General features: G+C 47.6%; 1 protein-coding gene across 2 annotated transcripts in view; it reads left to right on the forward strand.

Annotated features, from left to right (window-relative positions):
* Positions 1–23,106, forward strand: part of Asic2 (acid sensing ion channel subunit 2) — a 1,059,219-nt gene that overhangs the window by 770,393 nt on the left and 265,720 nt on the right. The window contains exon 1 of one of the 2 annotated variants that reach the window (XM_032912542.1): positions 20,474–22,371. The exons of the other annotated variant lie outside the window; for it this stretch is intronic. Within the exon in view, the coding sequence (XP_032768433.1) occupies positions 21,664–22,371 (708 nt within the window). The 5' untranslated portion in view covers positions 20,474–21,663. Of the gene's footprint in view, positions 1–20,473; positions 22,372–23,106 lie in introns of those variants that run through there. 2 annotated transcript variants of the gene reach the window in all.

Below are 23,106 nucleotides of genomic sequence, written 5' to 3' on the forward strand. Positions count from 1 at the left end.
AGAACCAGCCTACTCTTGAAAGTTGAGAACTTCCACATGCGTGACATTCCATGAGTGTTTGCAGGTGTGCGTGTGAGTGCACACACACACACACACACACACACACACACAGAGAGAGAGAGAGAGAGAGAGAGAGAGAGAGAGAGAGAGAGAGAGAGCACATATTTTTTAAAAAGCCCTAAGTTTCCATGGCCAAGCATCTGACATTGCTATTACAGAAACAGGGGGTATCAATCAAAAGTCTGTGCTTTGACAGGACAGTACACTATGGCAATAATATTGTATTACTCGGTTTTGAAGCCATTTTGGTACAAAACATCATCATGCTTGATTGACTTCATGAGGTAAGAAAGAGAGATGATCAGTTTAAAGGCACAAGATATTCTCCTGAAATGAGAGATTGTCCAATCCTTATTTAATGTCTTCATGTGCTACACACCATCTTCAACATTAAGATCGCTGTTAAGAGTAAAATGACTCTGTAAGACCTGGTATGGCAGAAGGACAGACTTAGGAACACACAGCCCCATGAAACGGTGTCTATCACCACAGAAGTCCACACCCCGGTTTGAGGAATAGACATGGGAACTGCTTCAGTTCCTGGTAGACATCATGTTGCCACCCTTTGGAATAAATGCCACAGGTGGAGAGGACATATTTGGGGACAGAGAGCGAAGGGATCTGTCAGGGGTGGAGGTATTAGTGACAGGAGGTGGAGAAGGAAGAAAATAGAGAAATCAGTTTGAGAAGTAGGCTCCATGGGGATCCTGTGGGGTAAGGCATGCAGCTCTCTTTAGCAAGACTCCCTTCTGCAGGCTCATTAGCCCACATCTCTGCTGCTCAGCCACTTTCCAGATATGGACTCCAATTTGGGATCCACTTACGTCGCTCTCTTTGCCTTTCAAGGAATTTCCCTCTTTCTCCCTTTACCCCCATCCATTTTCAAGGGTTTCATGGTCACAAGAGGAACAGTCCATTGCATCAAACCAAGGCTCTTGGGAGCCAATATCAATCATTTCAGGACAAGTAGCTCTTAGCCCGGTGCTCAAGGGGCTGTTGCTGATGGTCTCCTTGCGGAGCAATCAGGAGACACTCACATCTTAGACACTGAGGGGGACACAGAGGAACAAAGTGAAGACAAAGAAGGGGCTGCATGTGGCTTCCTAGTCCCTTCCCCTGGAGCTCCAGTGTCAGTAAAGGAGAGTGAGGGGAAGAAAACGAGGAAAGGAGGAAAAGGGAAAGATGAGGGAGGGGCAGATCACAAAACTGAGAGAAGCCCCAAGATGTAGTAGCAGAATCAGGACCCTCTAGGGATGGGGGAAGGCAGTTCAGTCAAACAGAACAGATCAGTTCCCACTTCCTAATCTGTGGTTGCACTGTGATGAGAATCTGTGAATCCAAAAAGCAAGAGAAGCTTTCAGCAGGTGTCCAGCATGGCTCCTTCAGTGCTGGACTCCTGCCTGGTCCAGCTCCAATCACGTCTACTTGACAAAAGTGATAGATAGTATCTCAGGAAGGATCAAGCTTCTCCATGAAGCTGTCTGCTCAATCTTTTTTTCCTACTAAAAAAATCATTTTTATCTACTTTATGAAAGTGAATCATAATGTTGATCCGTAGGTGGTGTGCCTTTTCCAGAAATAAAACCAACTCAATCCAGTGTGTGTGTGTGTGTGTGTGTGTGTGTGTGTGTGTGTGTGTGTGTGTGTTTTCTAGGTTAAATTCATTTAATGAAATAAAATTGTTCCTTTTATTTCTTCTATCCTCCTACCTTGTTTTCCCCCTTTCTCACTTTTATTCATTCATTATTCACTCACTCATCAGTGCGGAGTTACTGAATGAGCGCACCTGCCAGAGGGCTGCCTAGACCAGGAGGATGATTTCCAGCCGGAGAGACCAGGAGCAGATGTTTAAACAACATGACCCAGGGGGTTAGGAATCAGAAAGGAAGGTAAACCCAGGTTCAAGTCCAGCTAAGTTGCTTGAGGTTAAGAGACCACTCAGAAGAAAGAGAGGAAAACACAGGAGACCCGAGGAGGCCTACCCCAGTAGAATCAGGGCCTTGAATTGCAGGGAAGGGGCTTCCCTTTAGCGGATGGGCCTTGGGAGGCCCTGTGAGGGGAGAGGAGGGGGCAGGTAGATTCGGTGGCTTAGAGGGATCCTGCGTGGTTAGTACGATCTAAATAAACATCTCGGTCTAAGAACACACATGCATTTGGAGCTTTCCTCAGTAATAAGCTGAAGGCCACTGAGTCATCTTCTTTAATTAGCTTGGTTCTCTATCCCGGGTGAGAAATCCTTCTTCTTCAAGTGAAACTGTGTTTGTTTAAAGAAGATTCCTTGTCTTGGGGGCCTTTTTAGCATTTTAAGGGATGAGTGCTCAGGCTTGTTTACCGGCTGAGTTTCACTTAATCACCTTGGCATCTGATTAATCGGTATCACTTTTCATTAAGGACTTTCCTTGTGGATCTTCCTCCTAATCCTTCACATGACCCCACCCACCCACACCCCACCCACACACTTCCTTGACCATGGCTGTAGTTGTGCCTGGATCCTTGACCACTGAAACAGCGTAGGTTGTTACTCTCTGTGTTTCCTCTTTTTTTTTTCTCATCTGCTGCAATCCATTCTACAACGTGTTTTAATGTTCTGAAAGCTTCCTGTTAGTTCTATTCCTCCAGCTAAATTCCCCACAAGTGAAACAAAGCATAAAATAAATGTAACCCGATCGTCAACATAATTAAAGTGTGCATACCTTCCTGTACATGTGTGCCTGCCCGTACTGCACCAACCTCGACTTGAGCCACCTTTGTGCCTCACTGTGGTCACTCTCCTTTATGCCTAGAAAATATTCTCTCTTGAGATCTAGTCTCAGGCCCTTGAGCTACTGAGAGCATGCCCTTGGACCCTTCACGGAGTTGTCGGGGTCAATGTCTCTGCAGTCATTTCTACTTCTTCTGCTGGAAGGCACTCTGATATAGGCCTCGTAAGTCGGGAAAGCCAGATGGCCTTGGAAAAATTCCTGGTTGAGGAGTGGATGCTGGTGAGATGGTCCAGTGGGTAAAAGTGCCTGCTGTCCAAATGAAGACCTGAGTTTGAACCTCCAACCCCCGTAAAAGTATGACCACATACATGCCTGTAGCTCAACACTGAAGTGACGCAAGAGACATGAGGATCACTAAGACTTGGTGGCTGTCAGTCTAGCTCTAGGTTGGGCAAGAGACCCTATCTCAAGGGAAGACTGTGAAGACTAACAGAGGACGGCCAATGTCCTCCTCTGGCTTCCATGCATGGGCATAGATGCTTTCCCACCTCCCTACCCATACATAAACCAAAAAACAAATATACAAAAAATGAAATAATTTTTAAATACCTATGATTCTCCCTAGCCCTTAATTTCCTCATTTATAAACTGGACTGAGAGCATTTGGACCAGCTGATCCCTAACGGGTGCTACTTTCACATGACAAAACCCACTTAAAGTCCCCTGCCTGTCCTTCCCTGGCTGACTTCCCTGACGAGAATGCTCATACTCTGGACTCAGTGTTCAGAAATATCCCAAACTAAGTTCATAGCAGAAACACAAGCTAACCAAGAGTCTTCTGTTTGGATACCCATGTCCAAAGATAATGAAGCCAACGAAGTGTCAGTTACCTCTGCCCGACAAATAAAAATGCTAACATTCCACATGTCTCATACTTCCTTAGAGCCTGTGGGTTATGTCTGGGAGCAGGAGTACACAGGCAGGTTCACGTGCAGGCAGCGTGACCTGTGCATCAGGCTTGAGACTACACCGGTGAATATCGAGACAAGACTCGAGTCTACAGGATGTTCATGCAACATTTATGATTTCCAAATAGCCTACATGGACCATCCTACTCGACCCTCACAGGAGCCACATGAGGAGAGTGTCATCAGACGTCAGGGAGGTCTTCCATATGACAGACACCATTACCTGTGTCTAGGATGCATTAAGGGCACAGACTGGAGGTCCCTTCCTACATGGAGCTTGTAGGTATCCTAGAAGAGTAGAATCTATTGTAGTGGGATGAAGAGGAAAATCCTCAGAGGGGGAAGTTCCCATGCAATGCACAATCTCAGGAGAAGCACACTGGTGAAGATGAATAGTTAGTCATACCAAGCTCCATTTATTAGTCAATAAATATGTACCAAGTGCTTCTGAATGCCAAAGCTGTGTGCCCAGTGGTTTCCATCATTATCCTACTTCATCTTTAGGCTAACCCTGCTAGGCAGGTATTATTATTTCCATTTTTCAAATGAGGAAATTAAGATTCAGAGTTCTAGTAACTTTCACAAGTTCCCTCTGCTAGCTGGAGATGAAGCACCAAAGAGTGAAACTCATCCCGTTGGTTAGAAGTAAGGGAGAGCTTTCAAGAAAGTCTCAAATACAAAGTAGACATTCACCAAACTGGGAGAGAATGAAGTTCTCATCTGCACCAGGTCAATGCCATAATATTGCAAAACTGTGCTGTGGAATTCTGCTGGGAAAGTAAGAGACTTAAAGAGCAGGTCGAGAGGCCTGTAGGATGGGAAATTGAGCAGAGGTTACTGGGGCAGAAGGGCCTTCTCAGTCAAATGTTCTTAGAACTTCCAGATATTTTTTACAAATATAAGATCTATACATAGCACACTGGGACAAGTGGACAAGGCTGCAGCTTACGCTCACTGTCCCCAACCCTGTGACAATTGATGTCTGTACTCCTTACAATTCATTTCGTGCCCTACAGGCTGTGAAGTTCTACAGTGAGCAATGACAAGCCATTGGGAGCTTCCAAGCAGGGTAAGGATATCATTAAAATGGCAGAGTGGGAAGTGAGTGCAGGGAAAGATAGCAAGATAAGAAGAACTGTAAGAATGGGGCATGGGCTCATAGCAAGATAACAAGAAGAACTGGAAGAATGGGGCATGGGCTCATAGCAAGATAACAAGAAGAACTGGAAGAATGGGGCCTAGGCTCATAGCAAGATAACAAGAAGAACTGGAAGAGTGGGGCCTAGGCTCAGGGAGTGCTGAAAGCACAGAGCACGTGCACGGGCTAGGGAGGGGTGTGGGGGTCACACTGAGATCCCTTGGTGACAGTTGGAGTGGAGTGAGGGTGTAGGTTTAGCTGAGGAATGTTTCAAGATTTCTGAAGAAAAGAGAGACTTAGAATCCACTAACAAAATATCTCTATCTGTATATAAAATTCCAGTTCCACATTTAAAAGACTATAGTGCCAATACTTCCCAAGCCAGAGTGGACACTTCCCATCACTTAGTCCATCAACAGACACATTTGAGGAAGGAAAAACAGACCTACATACATAGATAGATAGATAGATAGATAGATAGATAGATAGATAGATAGATAGATAGATAAGCGTGGGAAAAAAACACTGCATGGGGAGTTTGCACACAGGAGGCTAATAGACAGAGTATAGTTATTGTGATCTGATGTCTGACACCCTCCATACATCTGCTGTCACCTACTGCAGAAGATGCGTCCCCTCCTACAGAGCGAAGCCCTAAAATGTTACCAAAGGAGACAGGAGAGGCAGACGTAGTTTTTTTCTAATAGAATTCTATCTCTCCTTTATTGTTCCTTCCTGCAGGGGAATAAGATGTGGTAAAATTGGCCTGTCATTGTTTTTTGCTTAAAAAAAACAAAAAAGGAATAGAAACATTTAAATACCACGAAACTCCCTATTGTCAAATGACTGAACACCCACGGCATAGCTCCGCTGGCAGCCATGTAACCAATTCAGAACATTAGGCTCTGCGGTGGGTAACTGTTTAGCTATCAGAAATAGGATGGCAGGGCAACTTTGGCTAGCGATGGCGGCTGAAGTATTGGCCAGTGAGAGAGTGCAAGCTTTGCTTCTCTGACTCTTTTGCACAAAGGGATGTCACTTTTCAAAGTAGCCCATGTTTCTAAGAGTAAAGGGTTTGTTTGTCTGTTGAGAACCATCCCAAATCTCCATCTTCTGAGCATGGCCACTGGCCAAAGCTTTTCCTAAAATACAACCCACCCTTCTCTCCTTCCCTGTGTGGATTTTTACAGAACAAATTAGAATCCTAAAGTCTCATGGTCCTCACTATGAGTTCCTACTACTATTTTGGGCGAAAAGACTCAGGATTAGATGAACATGTAGAGTTTCCCCAAACATGTAATAGAACCTATTTTTAGTGATATTCTCTTCCTCTCCCCCCTTCTCCCTCTCTCTTGCCCCTTCTCTCTGTCTCTGACTCTCCCGCCCCCTTCTCTCTTGCTCTCTTGCTCGCTCTCTCGCCGTGTGTGTGTGTGTGTGTGTGTGTGTGTGTGTGTGTGTGTGTGTGTGTGTGTGTGTGTTGGGTGTGTGTGTGTGTTGGGCTTCCCTTTTTGTTTAGGCTTTGGTCACCTACTCAGACTATCAAGTCCTCTCGAATCTGAAGCCCATCTTTTACTTTTCATAATATTTGTCATTTCTCTTCTAACAAAGGATCCAGAAAAAATACAAAAACAAATAAGGTATTAACAGGATTGTTACATAAATAAAAAGCAGGTGCCAAGAAAGCAGAGGATTCTTCATACATAGCCATCATGTGGCAGCTTTAGCACCTGGAAAGCTGTATTGTGTGAGGCCAAGGGCTAAGGAGGGTTTGACATCAGCCAAGTCTGAGTTTGACTGTAATAAATCATTTTATATTTCTCAGCCTCAAAATCCTCCATAATATAATAGAAAGAATGACATCTATTTCATTATAGTTACTGAGGGGATTAAATGAGATAATATAGAGAGACTTTCTAATACCATGTCTGACACATTTCTATCCTCTACGAGTTAAATATATTATCATTGTAATTTATTATTGTTATTGTTGTTATTATTATTGATTTTATGACGTACTTATCAACTGCTCCATTGTTTGTTTTCCTTATCTTGACATGCTAGCTCTAAACTGGAAAAAGCAGGCTAAAGAACGTTCAGAGAATAGTGAAGTGTGGAGTAGAGTTGGGTTAGGAAATGCTCATCCCTTCGTGATTATCAGCATCCTGCCTTCCAATCAATAGTAAGGTCACTGAGAAGAGACTGGGGTCAGATGACAGAGACATGGCAAACAGTAATGACAATTGTAAAGCCCCTCCCCACTAGTCATTCTCACCCAAACTCCTCTGCTGTACTGGTAAGAGTTTGATACTTGCTTGTATGTTACGGTTTGATTCTGAAATGTTCCCCAGAGGCTCATGTTTAAACTCTCGGTCCTCAGCTAGCAGTAATATTGCAGCAGCTTTGGGAGGGAGGTCCGACTGGCAAAAGGAATCTACTCTAGGCTTTTAAAGGTCATTCCTGTGCCTGGTTCTTGTCTTGCTTTCTAGTCTCTGTGATATGGAGAGCCTTAGCCACACTCTCTCACTGTCATGGTCTGAGCGGCCCCACCGTGCCTGCCATGATGGACTGAAACCCTCTTCAACCTTGAGCCAAGTGAATCTTTCCTCCCCAAAGTTGCTTCTGTCGGTTGTTCTGTCACAGAAACACAAAGTTAACTAACACGGAGGCCTTTAATCAGCGTGTGTGTTCACGAGTAGGCATGTCCTCATGCATGTACAGACACGTGTGTTAACAGTAAGGTTTCCTTACGGATCATTCTTTGGTCTCAAAGTGTCTACTATGCCACTTGCCCCTATGGTTTGGGTTTAGAAAGGTCTGAGACAGGTGAAGGTCTCAGTAGACACTGACAGTGAAGAAAGGCTCAGGAGTTACAAGCTCAGAAGGACAATTCCAAATACACATAGGTCAGGGTGAGCATTAGCATCCACATCAAGATGACACTATGGTCACTTTTACTGTCTGCTGTACAGTTCTGATCAAGGAAGGGGATCTCACTGGCCAAAAGGTCAGAGATGTCATGACCTAAAATATTAGATTATCATTTTGTGGATACAGCTCTTCTTACTATAACATCTCTCTCTCTCTCTCTCTCTCTCTCTCTCTCTCTCTCACACACACACACACACACACACACACACACACACACACACACACACACTGGTGGGCTTGGGTTTGTTTACTCTCAAATCTAAAAAAAAAATGTTATGAAGTAGCATATTTATGACCACATTTCACCTTCAAAGATCCATTCCTGTATGGCTGTGGGCAGGGTGGGTGTGCTCTCTGGTCTCTGGTTATGTTTACTACAGGTATGTATTTTTCACAGCCTACTTCAATAAGGGTTGAACCTCCACTCTAACCCATCACTCACCAGACATAATGGAAAAGAAAGGTTATTAGGATAGGGAGAAGTGGACCTATTTAGAAATAGTTCTTTGGGGTGATCCAATCTTCGTTGTTCTCAGTCCAGTCCACTGGCAAACACCAAACACAAATCAACAGTTGCAGTTCAGTCTCCCTGGTGGACACCGCATGAATCAGCAAGGGCAATTCAATCCAGAAGAAACCGCAAGGCTCACCAATTGGCCTAAGTCCAAGGAAGTGGCAAGAAACCACAGGGACCACATCAGAAGTTCTTGGGTGAGTTTCTCTCTATGAACTCACCACAGCAAAGCTCAGCAATGCAATGTAAGGTGAACCAATACATGTGTGTCATCAACGAAGACTGGTGAGATGGAGCAAAGTGAACTTCCTGTGGGGTCACAAGTATATTCTTTCTAAACAACACACATCCTTTCACATTGTCTGGTATAGCAAAATATCATTCGGCTTTCCAGAGAAACCAGAACTTTCCACTTCCGTTTACTCTGTATTTTTCACATCTGATCCAAAGAAAGTACGTGTGCCTTCATCTTGTTCTCTATAAGTCAGCAGTTTTCCTGGTGACTTTGTGTCTATCAATTGTCTGATGACTGACTCCTCTTTTGTCGAGCATGGAAACACATCTCTATGAAGAGCCTTGCTGGGGATACCTTCATAGTTCCGTCTTTATTTTGGAGTTGGTTTCCTTGGAGAAACTTCTAGAGTGCAGAATTGCCAGTTCAGAAGCTAGGAGCTTTTTCACAGCTCCTGTGACTCACCAAGCTTAAGAGCTTGGCTTTATCGAGCCAAGATTTTCCACAAAACTCTTGTGAGTCTAATGTCATGCATTAGTGCCAGAGGCTGCAGAGAGTCACAGAATGAGTAAGTGTAGGTGTGTATGAGCTAAGGAGGTGTTAAGGTGAAAGCAAACCCTGGGGAGAGCAGGGACAGAGATATGAGGGAGGAGACAAGGGAGGTTAGGAAGAAGGCCCAAGGTTTGCAGATACCAATCCCTACTTTGTGACCACATGTGACTCTCGGCGTGTAAATGCTTTCTGGATGTTGGAGAAGGAGAGTATTTTGCCTGGCTATCTCTATCTTACTGAGCACTTACATATCCAGGAATCTCCCTAGACCTCTTCCTAACGGATAGGCTTCTGCCATGTGAGCTTTGCTTTGGGGCCATCACTTCCCAGCTGGAAGAGCAGCGCCCTCACAGCCATAGCAGATCCTTAGAGACCCTTTTCTGACCCCAGTCAATTCTGATCTCCCCTTGTCCTCCATTCAGTTCCTGAATTACACTGACACCTACTTTGTCATTTCTTTTTCTTGGATCCCAAAATTCTGCCATTCATGTCATTACCTATAGAAGTATAACATTTAATAAATGCTACACATTCCTCACTGCTGCCCCAGTGTTCTGGGTTCCTGAATGAAAGACACACACACACACACACACACACACACTGCCTTTATATTCTGATATGCCTTAATCAGTTCAATGGCTGGGTTACTTCCTAACCTCCACATGTCTAATCTACCTCCCTCTGATAATCCTGAGTTATTACTTACTAAATCCTACATTCCATCTTGGCTGCCCTGGACACAGTCAGGCAACCCTCTTAGGCTGCTCTTCCCCAGCTCCTACATGGTGCCTATGCTCTCTGTCCCGCACCTTCTCAGATGTGGTGTCTCCTCTCCTCTACCTCTTCTGGCATGGCAGATTTACTTTTCTCTTCCTCTCTGTCCCTAGCCTGGGAATCCTAAAAGTCCTAGCCTCTGTCTGCCCTGCCCAGCCATTGGCTGCCAGTACCTTTATTTACCAATCAGAACCAAGTGGGGGCGGGTTCCCAGAAGCTATATGAGTGCAGATGTTCTCAGGCAAACAGTCTTGGGGGACACAAATTAACATGAGAATAAAAGCAGAAAACAACTACTGACACATTTGAGTCTGACAGTGGGTTGGTATCTGAGCTATGCCACCTACATGGCACACTGAATGGCCCTTGGCAAATAAATTCCCTCTGTGGGTTTTCTTTCTCCTGAAAAAAATGAGGAATGACTCTGGACTTGGCACTAGCACAGGCTCTATGAATGGTTTTACAATAATAGCCAGTGTGGTCTAACCTGTGCCTAAGCCAACAACAAAGAGAATGAAACTGGAACAAAGAAACATCTCGTGTCTTCTTCGGTTGACAGGGATATGTTGTGGATAACACTATCCATGGAAAGAAGCAGTTATGAGGCTGCCTTGGAGATACATGTAACAGCTCTGGGTTGATATCTGGTTGCTACTCTGTTATTCCAGCCGCCCCCAATCCCCTTCTCTTCCTTTCTTCTATTTGGATAATCACTGGTCTATACCACGGCAGAAAGATATACTACATCTCTCCGGGAGGCCCCTCCTTGGAGTGGACAAAGGGATAAACTAGATCTAGCAGACCCCAAGGCAATCGCTTGGCCAAGCCTTTTATAAATCAAGGAGGGTAAACAAAACCATTGGTGGCTGACACACAGGAAAGCCCCAGCGACCAGGGAAAGCAATCTGGATGCAGCTTTTGATAAATCAACCTGGCCTTACATCTCAAAGCCCCAGCAGGGGGTCTGTCTGCAAGACAGACTCAGGACCGGTGAGCTGGTGCTCCCCAGAGCAGAGGTGAGAGCCAGGGCAGGATCGGCATGATCAGAAGGAATAGGGGGACAGCCAAGGAGCTGTGAATAAAACAGCTAATTGTACCTGAGGTTTTATATTTCATTAAATCCTATTTTAACTGCATGCCTTTTCATCGTGAGTGGGTGGTTACTGCTGAGAGGGTTATTATGCTTAACTATTTTAACAAGAGTTTTGTTATGCGTAAGGGAGAGCAAATTGGCTAGGAAAGTGTGCAAGCTCCATTTCTCTACTGACTTTACAGCCCTGATCAAGTTTGCAAGGAAGACTAGGGTATGAAAGTCTGAGCAGAGAATAAAGGAGTGTTGGGCAAAGGTTGCTGGGAGGACGGGATGTATTAATTAGACTGCAGAAACTGCATCAGCAAGACACCATGAGGAAGCGAAGAACCCACCAGAAGTAGGTTCTGTGGACATGGTGAAGGTGAACGTTCTGGGTAAAAAGAATCCATGCCTTTGTTTGTTTGTCATCCTGTCTGAATGCTTGTCCAGTTTGGGCAGAAGTCACCCAACTCTCTACTAGTTGGTAGCAAAAAATGAAAATGAATGCAAAATATCAGTAGACAGTAGAGAGTTCGCACATCAATCAAGAGCTCCTCCTCCGGATGCTCCCAACATACTGTCCTCACATCTGGTAGAATAACCCTTTGTTACAATTACCAATTAGTACTTGATATTAGCACTTCCCTGTTCTTCTTACTCTCAACCCCCATGAAGGCAGGGAGGTCATTGGAGCAAATGTGTTTTCAACACCAAAGATGGTGCCCGATCCCTCAGACATTCAATAAACATCCACTTTTAGCAAATTACAACCAATATATTTATGACTGTGTACTCTAGACCAGACTGCTTGGGTTTTACCCCAGCCACTGACGGCACATGACTTATCCAGCCTGTGCCTCTAATTCCTGCAGTACAAGAGAGCTATAAGGATGGCTCTGTGAGAGTTCTGATAGTAACAGACACAGTGTTCGGGTGGTGTCAGCTTTCTAGCATCTCCATCCCCAGCAGCACCACTATCATGGCGGTCCTCATCAGAGCGAGCCACTAAACTCTCCCTGTTTCCTCTTCTTTTTTTTTTTTTTTTTTTTTTTTCGGAGCTGGGGACTGAACCCAGGGCCTTGCGCTTCCTAGGCAAGCGCTCTACTAAACTAAATCCCAACCCAACCCCCCCCTGTTTCCTCTTCTTAATGCAAGTACTTGCTCACTAAGATCCTATTTGGCCTTGGCATCTTTGCTTTTCCTGGTGTTCTGTCTTAATCACTTCGTTTATTGGTTACAGAAACTTCTAAGTCCCAAAAGTAGCTTTCTCTGTCATCAATACTCTGGATACCCAGTGGTTAGTCTCTCTCTCTCTCTCTCTCTCTCTCTCTCTCTGTGTGTGTGTGTGTGTGTGTGTGTGTGTGTGTGTGTGTGTGTGTGTGTGTGCGTGCGTGTGCACACATGCTCCTGTGTGTGCACGCACATGTGTACACATAAAAGAGTTACAATTAGCCAAAGGAAAATAAGCCAGAAAATTAATTCCTATGCAACGGCATCACATACTATATTTCTGAGACAGATATCTTTGCCTGCCTTGCTGTTTGAGGTTAAACACATGAGAGCTTTTAGCCATTAGCATATCTGGCAAAGAGTTAAGGAAACGTCTGATGAGAAAGTGGCCAGCCCCACTTAGCTCCATGTCACAGAGCCTTCTAACCTTTGTGGATGGGTGAGCAGAATAATGCAAAGTAAGAAACTGGGGGAGGCAACAGAAGTTGGAATGAGGTGCAGGAGAAAGGCAACCATGAAACCACCAAGAGTTCAGAACTGGTAACACAGACGCGGAAACAAAAATATGCTGTCACTCTAGGGAATGGTGTTCACTGAACATGGCCTTTTAGGTGAAAAGTGAGCACATGGGAAGACCACACCCACATAGGTGTGTTCACAAAGTCCTTCTGAAAGAACCACTGGAAATGGAGGAGGGAGATTCCTTTATGGAGAAAACACAAGTGGCCCCAGATGTGGAGAGGAGTTATTGTGGAATCTCCCTATGTCTTTCGGAACCACGTGGGTATAGTACTCATATCAAAGGAAGGAGAGAGGAGAGAGAGAGAGAGAGAGAGAGAGAGAGAGAGAGAGAGTGAGAGAGAGAGAGAGTGTTTCCTGGAGATTGAACCTAGGTTCTTGAACTCACTAGAGAAACACTCTTTCAGAAACACCAACCTTTCAAAGAGGATTTTAAAAATAGTCATCTGAAAGAGTGAACAGGGGATGGGGTGTGAGTTTGGACCTACATTTGGTCCTGCTTTTATCAGTACCAAGCTGTGTGGTTTACAGGAAGCCTCTTAACTTTCAAGGTCTCTTCCACTGAAGTGAAAGAAATGAGCTTAGTTTTCTACACAGCCCCAATTCTGATTCTCAGCGCTCTTCCTTTGAAGACAGCAGTGTTGTAGCCAAGCATCTACTGGCCCTGTGCAGAGTGCAGCAAAGCCCTTCCTTAGACATAGACCCTATGGTCTTCCTTCTGGATGTCATAGGCTCCCATGAGTGACTGACAGGATAAAAAAATCATCTGGGAAATGTGAGGAAGGGCTCAGAAGAAGATAGCACCAAGAGGTTAGGTTTGCATAAACAAGGAGTCAGTGAAGACAAAACATATGATCAAATGTTCAGAGGATGAAGGCACACTGAGTGTGGTGGGGGCTAGGGGAATGGGTGCATAGGATGAGTTAAGAAGTTTTTCTCAGTCATTTTCCACCAGTCAAAAAAACTCCATTGCAATTGCTGGACATTTCCTTGGGTCTGGCAACAACACAGGCACTTCCAGGGTTCCCAAGGGTTCCCAAGGACATCTGCAGCATGGGATAGCATGGGTAGCATCAGAGAGCAAAGTTAGGCTTTGAGCCCTGATTGGTGAGAACAAAAGGGGAGAGAATTGGGAAAGAAAGGAAGGCAGAGTCACTGAAAGCCACAATGGAGAAATGAAGAAAAAGGGCAGGGACTTAGGTTTGCAGCAAAGCCACAAAACAAACAAACAAAACAAAACAAAAAAACCCAAAAAACCCTTCTACCCCACTATCTATGAGTTTTAATATTAAAAGCAAAGCAAGCTAATTCTGTGGTATCCTTCCAAAGGAAAGCACACTTAGTCAAAGACACCAAGAAGCCACAGTCCTTGGGCTGCCTTGCCATCCACATCACATCCACAAAATCCCAGAAGTAACAAAGCCAATAGATCTCAAGGTACCTGTGACAAAGACCAGGGGCCAGAAGGGCAAGATCTGGTATAGGAAGTGTTCGCTCGCATGGCCTGAGGCTAGAGACCTTAGCATGGGAGCAGCCAGCACTCAGGATTCCCCAGTCCCACAGCAGAACTAGGCAAGAAATGGCAAAAGAACCAGAACACCTCCTGGAGAAGACTAGCTGGAAGACTTCTTTAGGCAGCCTGATGTAAGAGCCCCTTTAGCACTGAAGGACCCCGAGTCTATAGAGTGGTTGGGGTTCTCATGAGAGGAAGATCAGACTGTTTTGTAAGGATCCCTGTGGCTGAGGTCTTGGGAATAGAACTTTCCAAGCAGAGTTTCACACGGTGCTCTAGTACAGAACCAGACTAAAGCACTGTTATAAGAGGGTGACTGAAGGTCTCCCGTGGCAGGGAAGAAACAGGGCTAAATGGCATCTGATGCCTCACTGGTAGGGGCTGGGGATAAGCAGGATCACCAATGGCTTCGGTGAAGCTTGAGAAAGCCAAAAGAAGTCACATACCCCGTATGTCCTTGTCTTAGTCACTGTTCTATTGCTGTGAAGTGGCACTATGACCACGACAACTATTGTAAGAGGAAGCATTTAACTGGGGCTTGCTTACAGCCTGAGAGGTTTAGTCCAATTGTCATCATGGTCGGGAGCATGGTAGCATGCAGGCAGGAGCTGAAGCAGTAACTAAGAGCTACATCCTGACCCATAGACAGAGTAGGAAAGACACCGGGCCTGGCTTGAGCTTTTGAAACCTAAAATTCCTAGTGACACATTTCCTCCAAGACCTCACCTCCTAATCTTTCTAATCCTGTTTCACTCCCTGGTGACTAAACATTCAAAATATGAGCTTATGAGGGCTACTCCTATTCAAACTACCCTGTCCCCCACAGGCTTGCAGCAATGCAAATGTTTGTATTCAGTCTGACTTCAAAAGTCGCCCTACTCTATCACAGTTTCAACACCGTAATAGTCTCTCTTCTGAGCCTCATGGTGATCTCTTGACCGTAACCTTCTGCAAAATCAAAATGAGAAAGCAGATCACATGCTTCCAACATACAATGGCACAGAATATACATTGCCGCTCCTAAGGGAAGAAAGGGAACATAGAAAGGAATTACTGAACCACAGTAAGGACGAAAGTCATCAGGGCAGACTCCAAACTGTGCATCTCTATGTCTGATATCAAAGTGCTCATCAGAGCTCCAACTCCCATCAACTTTATTAGCAACACATTTCTCCGTTTCCGGCTTGTTCCACACCTGGGACGCAGCTCTTCTTGACATGCGCCCCACAGCTCTGGCATCTACAACAGCTTGGTGTCTCCAACAATATCCAGGCTTCACCCTCACAGCTTCATGTAATGGCCTCTCTGGGCCTCCACGCAGAGAAGACCCTGACACGTGGCTGGCCTCAGGCATCTTCAAGTCACCGTCTTGTAACAGTTCTCCTTAGTCTCGGAGAAGGATTCCAGAGACCCTTTCTTGTACCCTTAACTCTAAAGCCAGAACCACAGGGCTGAAGCTACCCAGTTCTGCTGCCGGCTGGGGCTGGAGTTTGGCCTCCTCCTTCAGTGAAGTCAGCGTCAGCCTTCCGTTGTTGGTTTCCGGCACTGCTGAAGCTTTCTTTTAATTCATTTGTTTACACGCTGGAAGCTTAGCTGGGTGGGACCTTGCCCAGAGAACACCATTATCCCTTTTAGCATCAGGCTTTTCTTTTACCTTCCTATCTCTTTGAGCGCCGCCGACTTAGCTCCATTCTATTTCCTGGTTCTCCTTTTGTCCTAACTGTACATTTTGTATTCTTTTTCCGGGCCCCACTTGCTCCTTTTCACCGTAGATCTGCATAAGAATGACCACAAATAACAACAGGACACAGTCAATACCAGGCTACCCAGAAATCTCATCTTCCAATTCCATTAAGCCAAAACTCTTCTATTTAGCCTCTGGCAAGTTTTTAGGACAAGGACAGAAAACAGCTACATTATTTGCCAAAAGATTACAAGAGCAGCCTCTGGGCCACATACTACTATTCATCCCATCTGAAACTCCTTGACCCGGGCCCTCAAAGTTCAAATGCCCCCCAACCCCCAGCATCGTCTTCCATACTCCTTCTAGGATGGCCAGGTAACCCCTGCTTAAAACACCTAACCGGTTTTCTAATCCAAAGTCCCAATGTCTTCCAACTCTTTCAACAAACAGCAAGGCCAGGCCTATCACAGCAATCCCTAAGTCCCTGCTACCAACTTCTGTCTCAGTCACTGTTCTGTGGCTGTGAAGAGACACCATGAAACAAGGCAACTATTGCAAGAGAAAGCATTTAATTGGGGGCTTGCATACAGTTTCACAGATTTAGCCATTATTATCACGGTGGGGGACATGGTGGCACGCAGGCAGACCCTGGAGCAGTGGCTGAGAGCTATATCCTTATCTGTAGGCAGAGAGTGGGAGAGACAACGGATCCGCCTTGGACTTTCGAAACCTCACCACAACCATTAAGATGTCATGCACCTGTAATCTCTTCTCTTAGGGGCCAAGGCGAGAGAATTAGGAGTCCAAAGCCAGACTGAGCTACAACAACAAAATCATGTATCAACATCAAATAGAAGTCAGGATCTTAGTTTAGGGGAGAAAAGAACTTTTACTTGTGGTGGTGGTCCAGGATGAGGATTGAGTCCTAGGAAGACGCTACTGCTCTGCCCACGACACACGGCATTACACCGGATGTAGGTGCCAGGTGTGGAGTCCTAGATCCTGGGCTGATAAAGAGGCAAAGGAACTTTTCTTCTAAGGTTATTGTGGGAGGTCATAGTGCTAAACTTTTGTTAATTGGTGGCGAGGGTGTGACGGTGAGCTTATGCACGATCTTGTGGATTTGTTTGGCTGTCTAAGAAAATCCACCAGGAAGAAACAGTTAAGTCATGTGAGCCACGGTGTGGGAGGAACGAGGGGATGGAGCTGAGCTCTCTGAAAGCTGTGTGGCTTCAAGGAAGTGACTTGAGCTCTCTGTGGTCTCTCTGAAGAAATAAAAACACTATTTTTCTCAGGTGGATTAAACACTTAGAACATTGATGAAACTTATTTTAGTGTAAAAACATTTGAAGCCTTCCCTATGAATTAGGAAGGAAGGAAGGATGATGATGATGATGATAACGATGACAATGGAGACAATGATTGTAATGGTGGTGGTAGTGATATCTATTATAGTGTTATTTAAAGAAGCAATATACAAGGGAGAAAACCTGAACATTGGAAAGACTTAGAACTCACTTTGATTCTGTTCCAAGCTGTTAGTTCAGCAAAATCCCTTCCCTAAGGGGTTAGAGATGGAAATAAGGCAAAATGTGTCTTATTCTGTGTTTGGCATGCAATACAGTTTCTAGGCATATTATTTCCTTTCGCCTCTTCTCCTGTATCAATGTGTGTCATCAGTATGTCTGGACAGTGAGATGAAAGGCAGGGACATAAATATGAATGAGATGTCGTTTGTTTCTGTCCTCAAAAGGCCCAGAGTCCTCAGGAAAGACCTGGACATACACCAGGACACTGGGCTATGACAAGAACTATCTCTGTGACATCAGCACAAGGTGGAAGAGTATCGGATAGAAGAGACAGAAGGACCAATCATCAGAAAGAATCAAGGGAAGCATCCCTTAGGAGGCAATGGAATTTGGAAGGAGAATTTTGCTGGGCTGACTGAAGAGGCAGAGGCATCTCAGTCAGTCTGGGGGACATGCTAGGCATGCAGTCATCAAGAGAGACACTAGTCTTTGCTTGGAGTCACGTTCTCTGCTTCTTTGTCAAGATCTATGGAGGCCTGAGCAGGATATCTCCACTAGCTTGTACCTGCTGTGCATTTGGAGAACGGACAGGGAAACAGGGTAAAGGTGAAGCTTGGTCAGCCCACAGTGGCATGTGTACACCTCAAGAAGGAAAGAGTCAGGAAAGTAAAGCTCATAACAGCAGAACCATCCAGAATAACTTTTGACAAAGCAGAACATTGTGCTAGCCCAGAGTAAGGATGCTCGGATGCTTGCTCTGGATGCTTTAACAGTAACTGCATCCAGGCCCCTAGGCTACCACCCAGGCTAGAAGAGGTCCCAGAATTCCCAGGGTCTTTGGTCTAAGCCAGGAGTATTAGAATAGGAGGTTTTTGTTGAAAGTACAGTACACTGGCACCCTCAGAACTTCCTGCCAAAGCCAAAAACTGACCAAATTCACAGCTGAGTCTCAGCATTGTCCAGAAGCAACAATTTGTTCCCCAGGCATATGAAAGGATAGATGAGCCAGGTAATGGTGGCACCTGCCTTTAATCCCAGCATTCTGGAGGCTGAGGCAGGTAGATCTCTGAGTTTGAGGCCAGCCTGGTCTACAGTGCAAGTTTCAGGACAGCCAAAGCTACACAGAGAAACCCTGTCTTGAAAAACAAAAGGAGAAATAGAAGGAGGAGGAGAGGAAGAAGGGGAGGAGGAGGAGGAAGTGGAAGAAGAGGTGGTGGCCTTCGGGTATGAGTAGCTGTGTACTTGAGTGTGAGCATAGACATCCATACACATGTGTGCATTGTGTGCATATATACATGATTGAGAATGAATGCATTATGGGTAATATACAGTTGTATGGTTGTGTATATTTGAATACTGTGTATATATACACACAATGTATAATATGTACTGTATGTATATGCAAGATTTCAGCATGCATATTTGCATGTATATTCAAATGTGTCACATTTTGTATTATTTGTGCAGTTGTGTGAATTGTGTAGGGCATGGGTATATATAGCATGTGCTTGTGTATGTGGACATGTGTGCTATGTGCATATGTGCAGTGTGTGTGGCTGTGTGGATGAGTGGGAGATGAGGGGCTCAGAGACCATCTTCCCCAGAGCCTAGATACAAGGATTTGCTTCATGGAAGGGAAGCCTCCTAGGTCAGTGGGAATAGAATATTTACCCTTGCCCTCTGCCTTCTTCGGAGAAACCTACTGGTCATTTCACAGATCTGGCTGAATCCCACAAAAGTTGTGAATTCCTCTCTGTTCCCAAGTCCTTCGTCCTCCAGTCTCCTGTTGCAGAATTCTGATACTGCACCAACTGGGATGTCTGTCTTCTGCTCTGGTTCATTTACCCATTGCATCTACCCTCAGAAATGTCTAGGAATCCTTTTATCCCAAAGGTAAGGAACTCAGAGGGCTCCCTGTCTCAGTGATGTTTAGAAAGTACGTGTAGAGTCCTTCTGTGTCACGCCAGGGCAGCCATGGGAGCAGGATCACAGCCCTGATCCAGAGGCTGAAAACTGCAAGACCCTGTGAGACAGTAAAAACTTTCCGGGCTTTGGGATCTGAGCCTTGAACCCAGATAACCACTGCCCAGCTGTGGCACCTTGGGCAAGCACTGCCTCCCTCACATCACTTAGAAAATGGAGCCAGTGGTACCTAGAAACCACGTTCAGCCCCCTCTCCACCACCGAAAGTTTGAGCAGAATATTTAAAAGGCAGCATCAAAAGTTTAAAAGTGTCTGGGAGTTATTGAAAGTCTTGAGTACTTCGTGGAGGGTTGATGGAGTCTCTTGTCTAGGAACATTGTCCCCTTTCCTTCCTCCCCTTCCCTTCACAACCAGGAAGAACTACTTTTGCCTGACTAAACACCTCCAGAGAAAGGGGCTGGGACACTTGAGAGGTTTCTGCCAGGCATGGTGGCAGAAGAGAGGATCTGTCCCTTGAGTCCATCCTGCCACAAGTCCAGTAAGTTCTCCCAGCAACTGGGCCCATAGCCCTTACTAAAAGAATTCATACACATGCAAATCGGAAACCATACTCATTCATACCCACCAGCAAGGATGTGCACACACAGAACATACAGCCCATCACAGGCACTTTCCTACTTAGGACACATTCCAGCAGCGGCAGCACATCACCCACAGGCAGCTTCACGAATTGAAGACTTGGCACAAACGCCGGTTCATATATAAACAGTTCACATCCTACACACACCCCTGCACGACACGGCACTCACACTTGTTCAAGTGAAGTGCCCACGCTGCACAGTCCCTTCTCTCTCCTGCCCATTTCACACGCCCAGGCATCCCCTCACATTTCTTTGCACACGGCTTGCACATAAACACAGTATTTTTACTACTCTCCATCTCTTCCGCAAGCCGGTACAACCGACCACATCTGTGCTCTCTCCCCTTTCCCCTGCAACTTCAACAAGAGGCTTCCCGCTCGGTGTGCAGCGGCCACAGTGGCCAGGAATTAAAATGCAGCAAGGAGGAGCCGGGAGCGTCAGCACCGCGTCTCCAGGAGCGCACAGCGCTCGCCTCGGCCGCCGCCGCCCCTCCCGCCCGGAGCCGCGGGGCCAGCGAGCGCAGTAGCAGGTGCTCAGAGCCCAGCAGCGCCAGCCTCGCGCGGCTGCTGCCCAAGTTCGCCCGGGGCCCGAAGAGGGCCGGGCCATCAAGAAAGGAGCACAGCCGCCGCCACTGCCACCGCCATCGTGGACTTGGAGTCTCCTGAGGAGAGGAGCCCACGGAGCTGCGAGCTTCTATCAGCAGCGAGTCCCGATCAGCCCTAGGAGGTGTTGCTTGGGCTCCGCAGTTCCCAGCTCCCGGCTCCCAGGGAAGATAAGAGGCAAGGAACAGCACAGTCGGGATTTTCTAAAGACGATCCGTGTCGAGGGGAAAAGCGATAGTTTCCTGGGACCAGCAACCTGGTGGGGCCCGGCAGCGAGTGGCTTTCCGCAGGACGCCCTGAGAAGCCCCCGGCCCCAGACGACAGTAGACACCCCGCGGGACTCAGGAACTGGACTTGGGGAAGCCTAGGGACGTCTCAGCGGAAAGCAGTTCCGGCAGCCGTGAGAAAGAAGGGTCCTGGAGGAAAGGGAAGGAGGAAGTCGCCACTCCGCGACCACTCACCCCAGTACACACCCACCCCACCCGCCGAGCCTGGAGCTACGGAGAGCCTCTGGGGGCGCTCGTTCCTTGGCGCCTTCCCTCGCATGTCCCAGCACCACTGGGCTAAGGTCCAGACTACTGGGATCCCCGAGACTGGCCAAACCAGGCATGGTGGCCCAGTGGTCTCTCTCTCAGGATCAGCGTAAAAACTGGGGTTAGTCGGCGCAGGGGGGACTCAGCTCAGGGTCCCCCGAGGTCCTGGACCAGGATAGGTCGGCGGGCACAGCGCCCAGGGATTGGAGAGGCGGCTCCCAATGGGGCCCCTCCGGAGGTAGTGCCCAGTGACTCTCGTCCTTCTGGAAGACTCGGGGCCAGCAGAGCCTGGGGGCGGCGGGGACACTCAGGAGAGGCCAGAGCTAGGGGCGGCAGGCCGAGGCGGCACTCAGTCCCGGGCGAGCGCCCGCGGAGGCGGCGGCGGCGACGCCGGGCGGGCATGCCGCGCCACCGGAGCTCCTGTCGGGCGCAGGCTTCCAAGGCGCAGGCTGCGCGTGGCTGCTGCTGCTCCCACTGCTGCTGCGGACTCCCATGGCGGCTCCGCCCGGCCGGGGCCGCCGCCGCTGTCGCCAGCCTCGGGCTGAATGAATGAGCCGGAGCGGCGGAGCCCGGCTGCCCGCGACCGCGCTCAGCGGCCCGGGACGCTTCCGTATGGCCCGCGAGCAGCCGGCGCCCGTGGCGGTGGCGGCAGCTAGGCAGCCCGGAGGAGACCGGAGCGGCGATCCGGCGCTGCAGGGGCCAGGGGTCGCCCGCAGGGGGCGGCCGTCCCTGAGTCGCACTAAATTGCACGGGCTGCGGCACATGTGCGCGGGGCGCACGGCGGCGGGAGGCTCTTTCCAGCGACGGGCGCTGTGGGTGCTGGCCTTCTGCACGTCCCTCGGCTTGCTGCTGTCCTGGTCCTCGAACCGCCTGCTCTACTGGCTCAGCTTCCCGTCACACACACGAGTGCACCGTGAGTGGAGCCGCCAGCTGCCGTTCCCCGCCGTCACCGTGTGCAACAACAACCCCCTGCGCTTCCCGCGCCTCTCCAAGGGGGACCTCTACTACGCGGGCCACTGGCTAGGGCTGCTGCTTCCCAACCGCACCGCGCGCCCGCTGGTCAGCGAGCTGCTGCGGGGCGACGAGCCGCGCCGCCAGTGGTTCCGCAAACTGGCCGACTTCCGCCTCTTCCTGCCGCCGCGCCACTTCGAGGGCATCAGCGCTGCCTTCATGGACCGTTTGGGCCACCAGCTGGAGGATATGCTGCTCTCCTGCAAGTACCGGGGCGAGCTCTGTGGCCCGCACAACTTCTCCTCAGTGAGTTGCCCTCCGCGCGCACCCGCCCCTTCTGACCCCGCGCTTCCCAGGAGTCCTGAGGCTCTTAGGTGGGCCCTAGGGACTGGACACCAGGCCCCTGTGAGTGTCACCACTTCTTGACTGGGTGTCACCTCTTCTCAGTGCCCAAACAGAACCCACTGTCCCCTGAGTCTTCAGTTGGTGGGAAACTCGGGCTTGGCTCTGTCTAGGAAGTCACCTTAATGCTGTTAGAGTCTCCTTGTACAGTTCCTTCCGGTGTCAGCTCTCAAACTCCTCCCTCTACTATCTGTGGTCCATTCTCTGAATAGTGGTCCCTCCACACAAGGTTCATGGGACTTAAAGCTATGTATGTGCTTTATAGAATTGTCTTAAATCAGGGACTTGTCCTCTTTGGGGAGAACCAATACAAAAATCCCTTCAAAAAATGGGCTAACAAGGTGTTTTAGGAACTCTGCTTAGGATCCTAAACACCTTATGATTTCAGAGTTCCACACGAAGTCTAGGAGAAAACTCCGAGGACATCAATGACCACCAAAGTTAGGGACCACTTTTTTAAGGCAGTGGTACCCTTCTGCGGATTGGAAATAAATAAATAAAACACTCCAAGAGTATACCCACCCACCTTGCTCCTTTGTAAGGTGTTAATGTGGATCTCCCCAGCTGAAAGAATATCCTTAGGTGGGAAAGTTGCTGTGGGGTCAGAAATGCAAACATCCAGGGCCAGGAGAAGCTGTG

This window comes from Rattus rattus, chromosome 9 (genome assembly GCF_011064425.1).
Source record: "Rattus rattus isolate New Zealand chromosome 9, Rrattus_CSIRO_v1, whole genome shotgun sequence".
Lineage (NCBI taxonomy): Eukaryota > Metazoa > Chordata > Mammalia > Rodentia > Muridae > Rattus > Rattus rattus.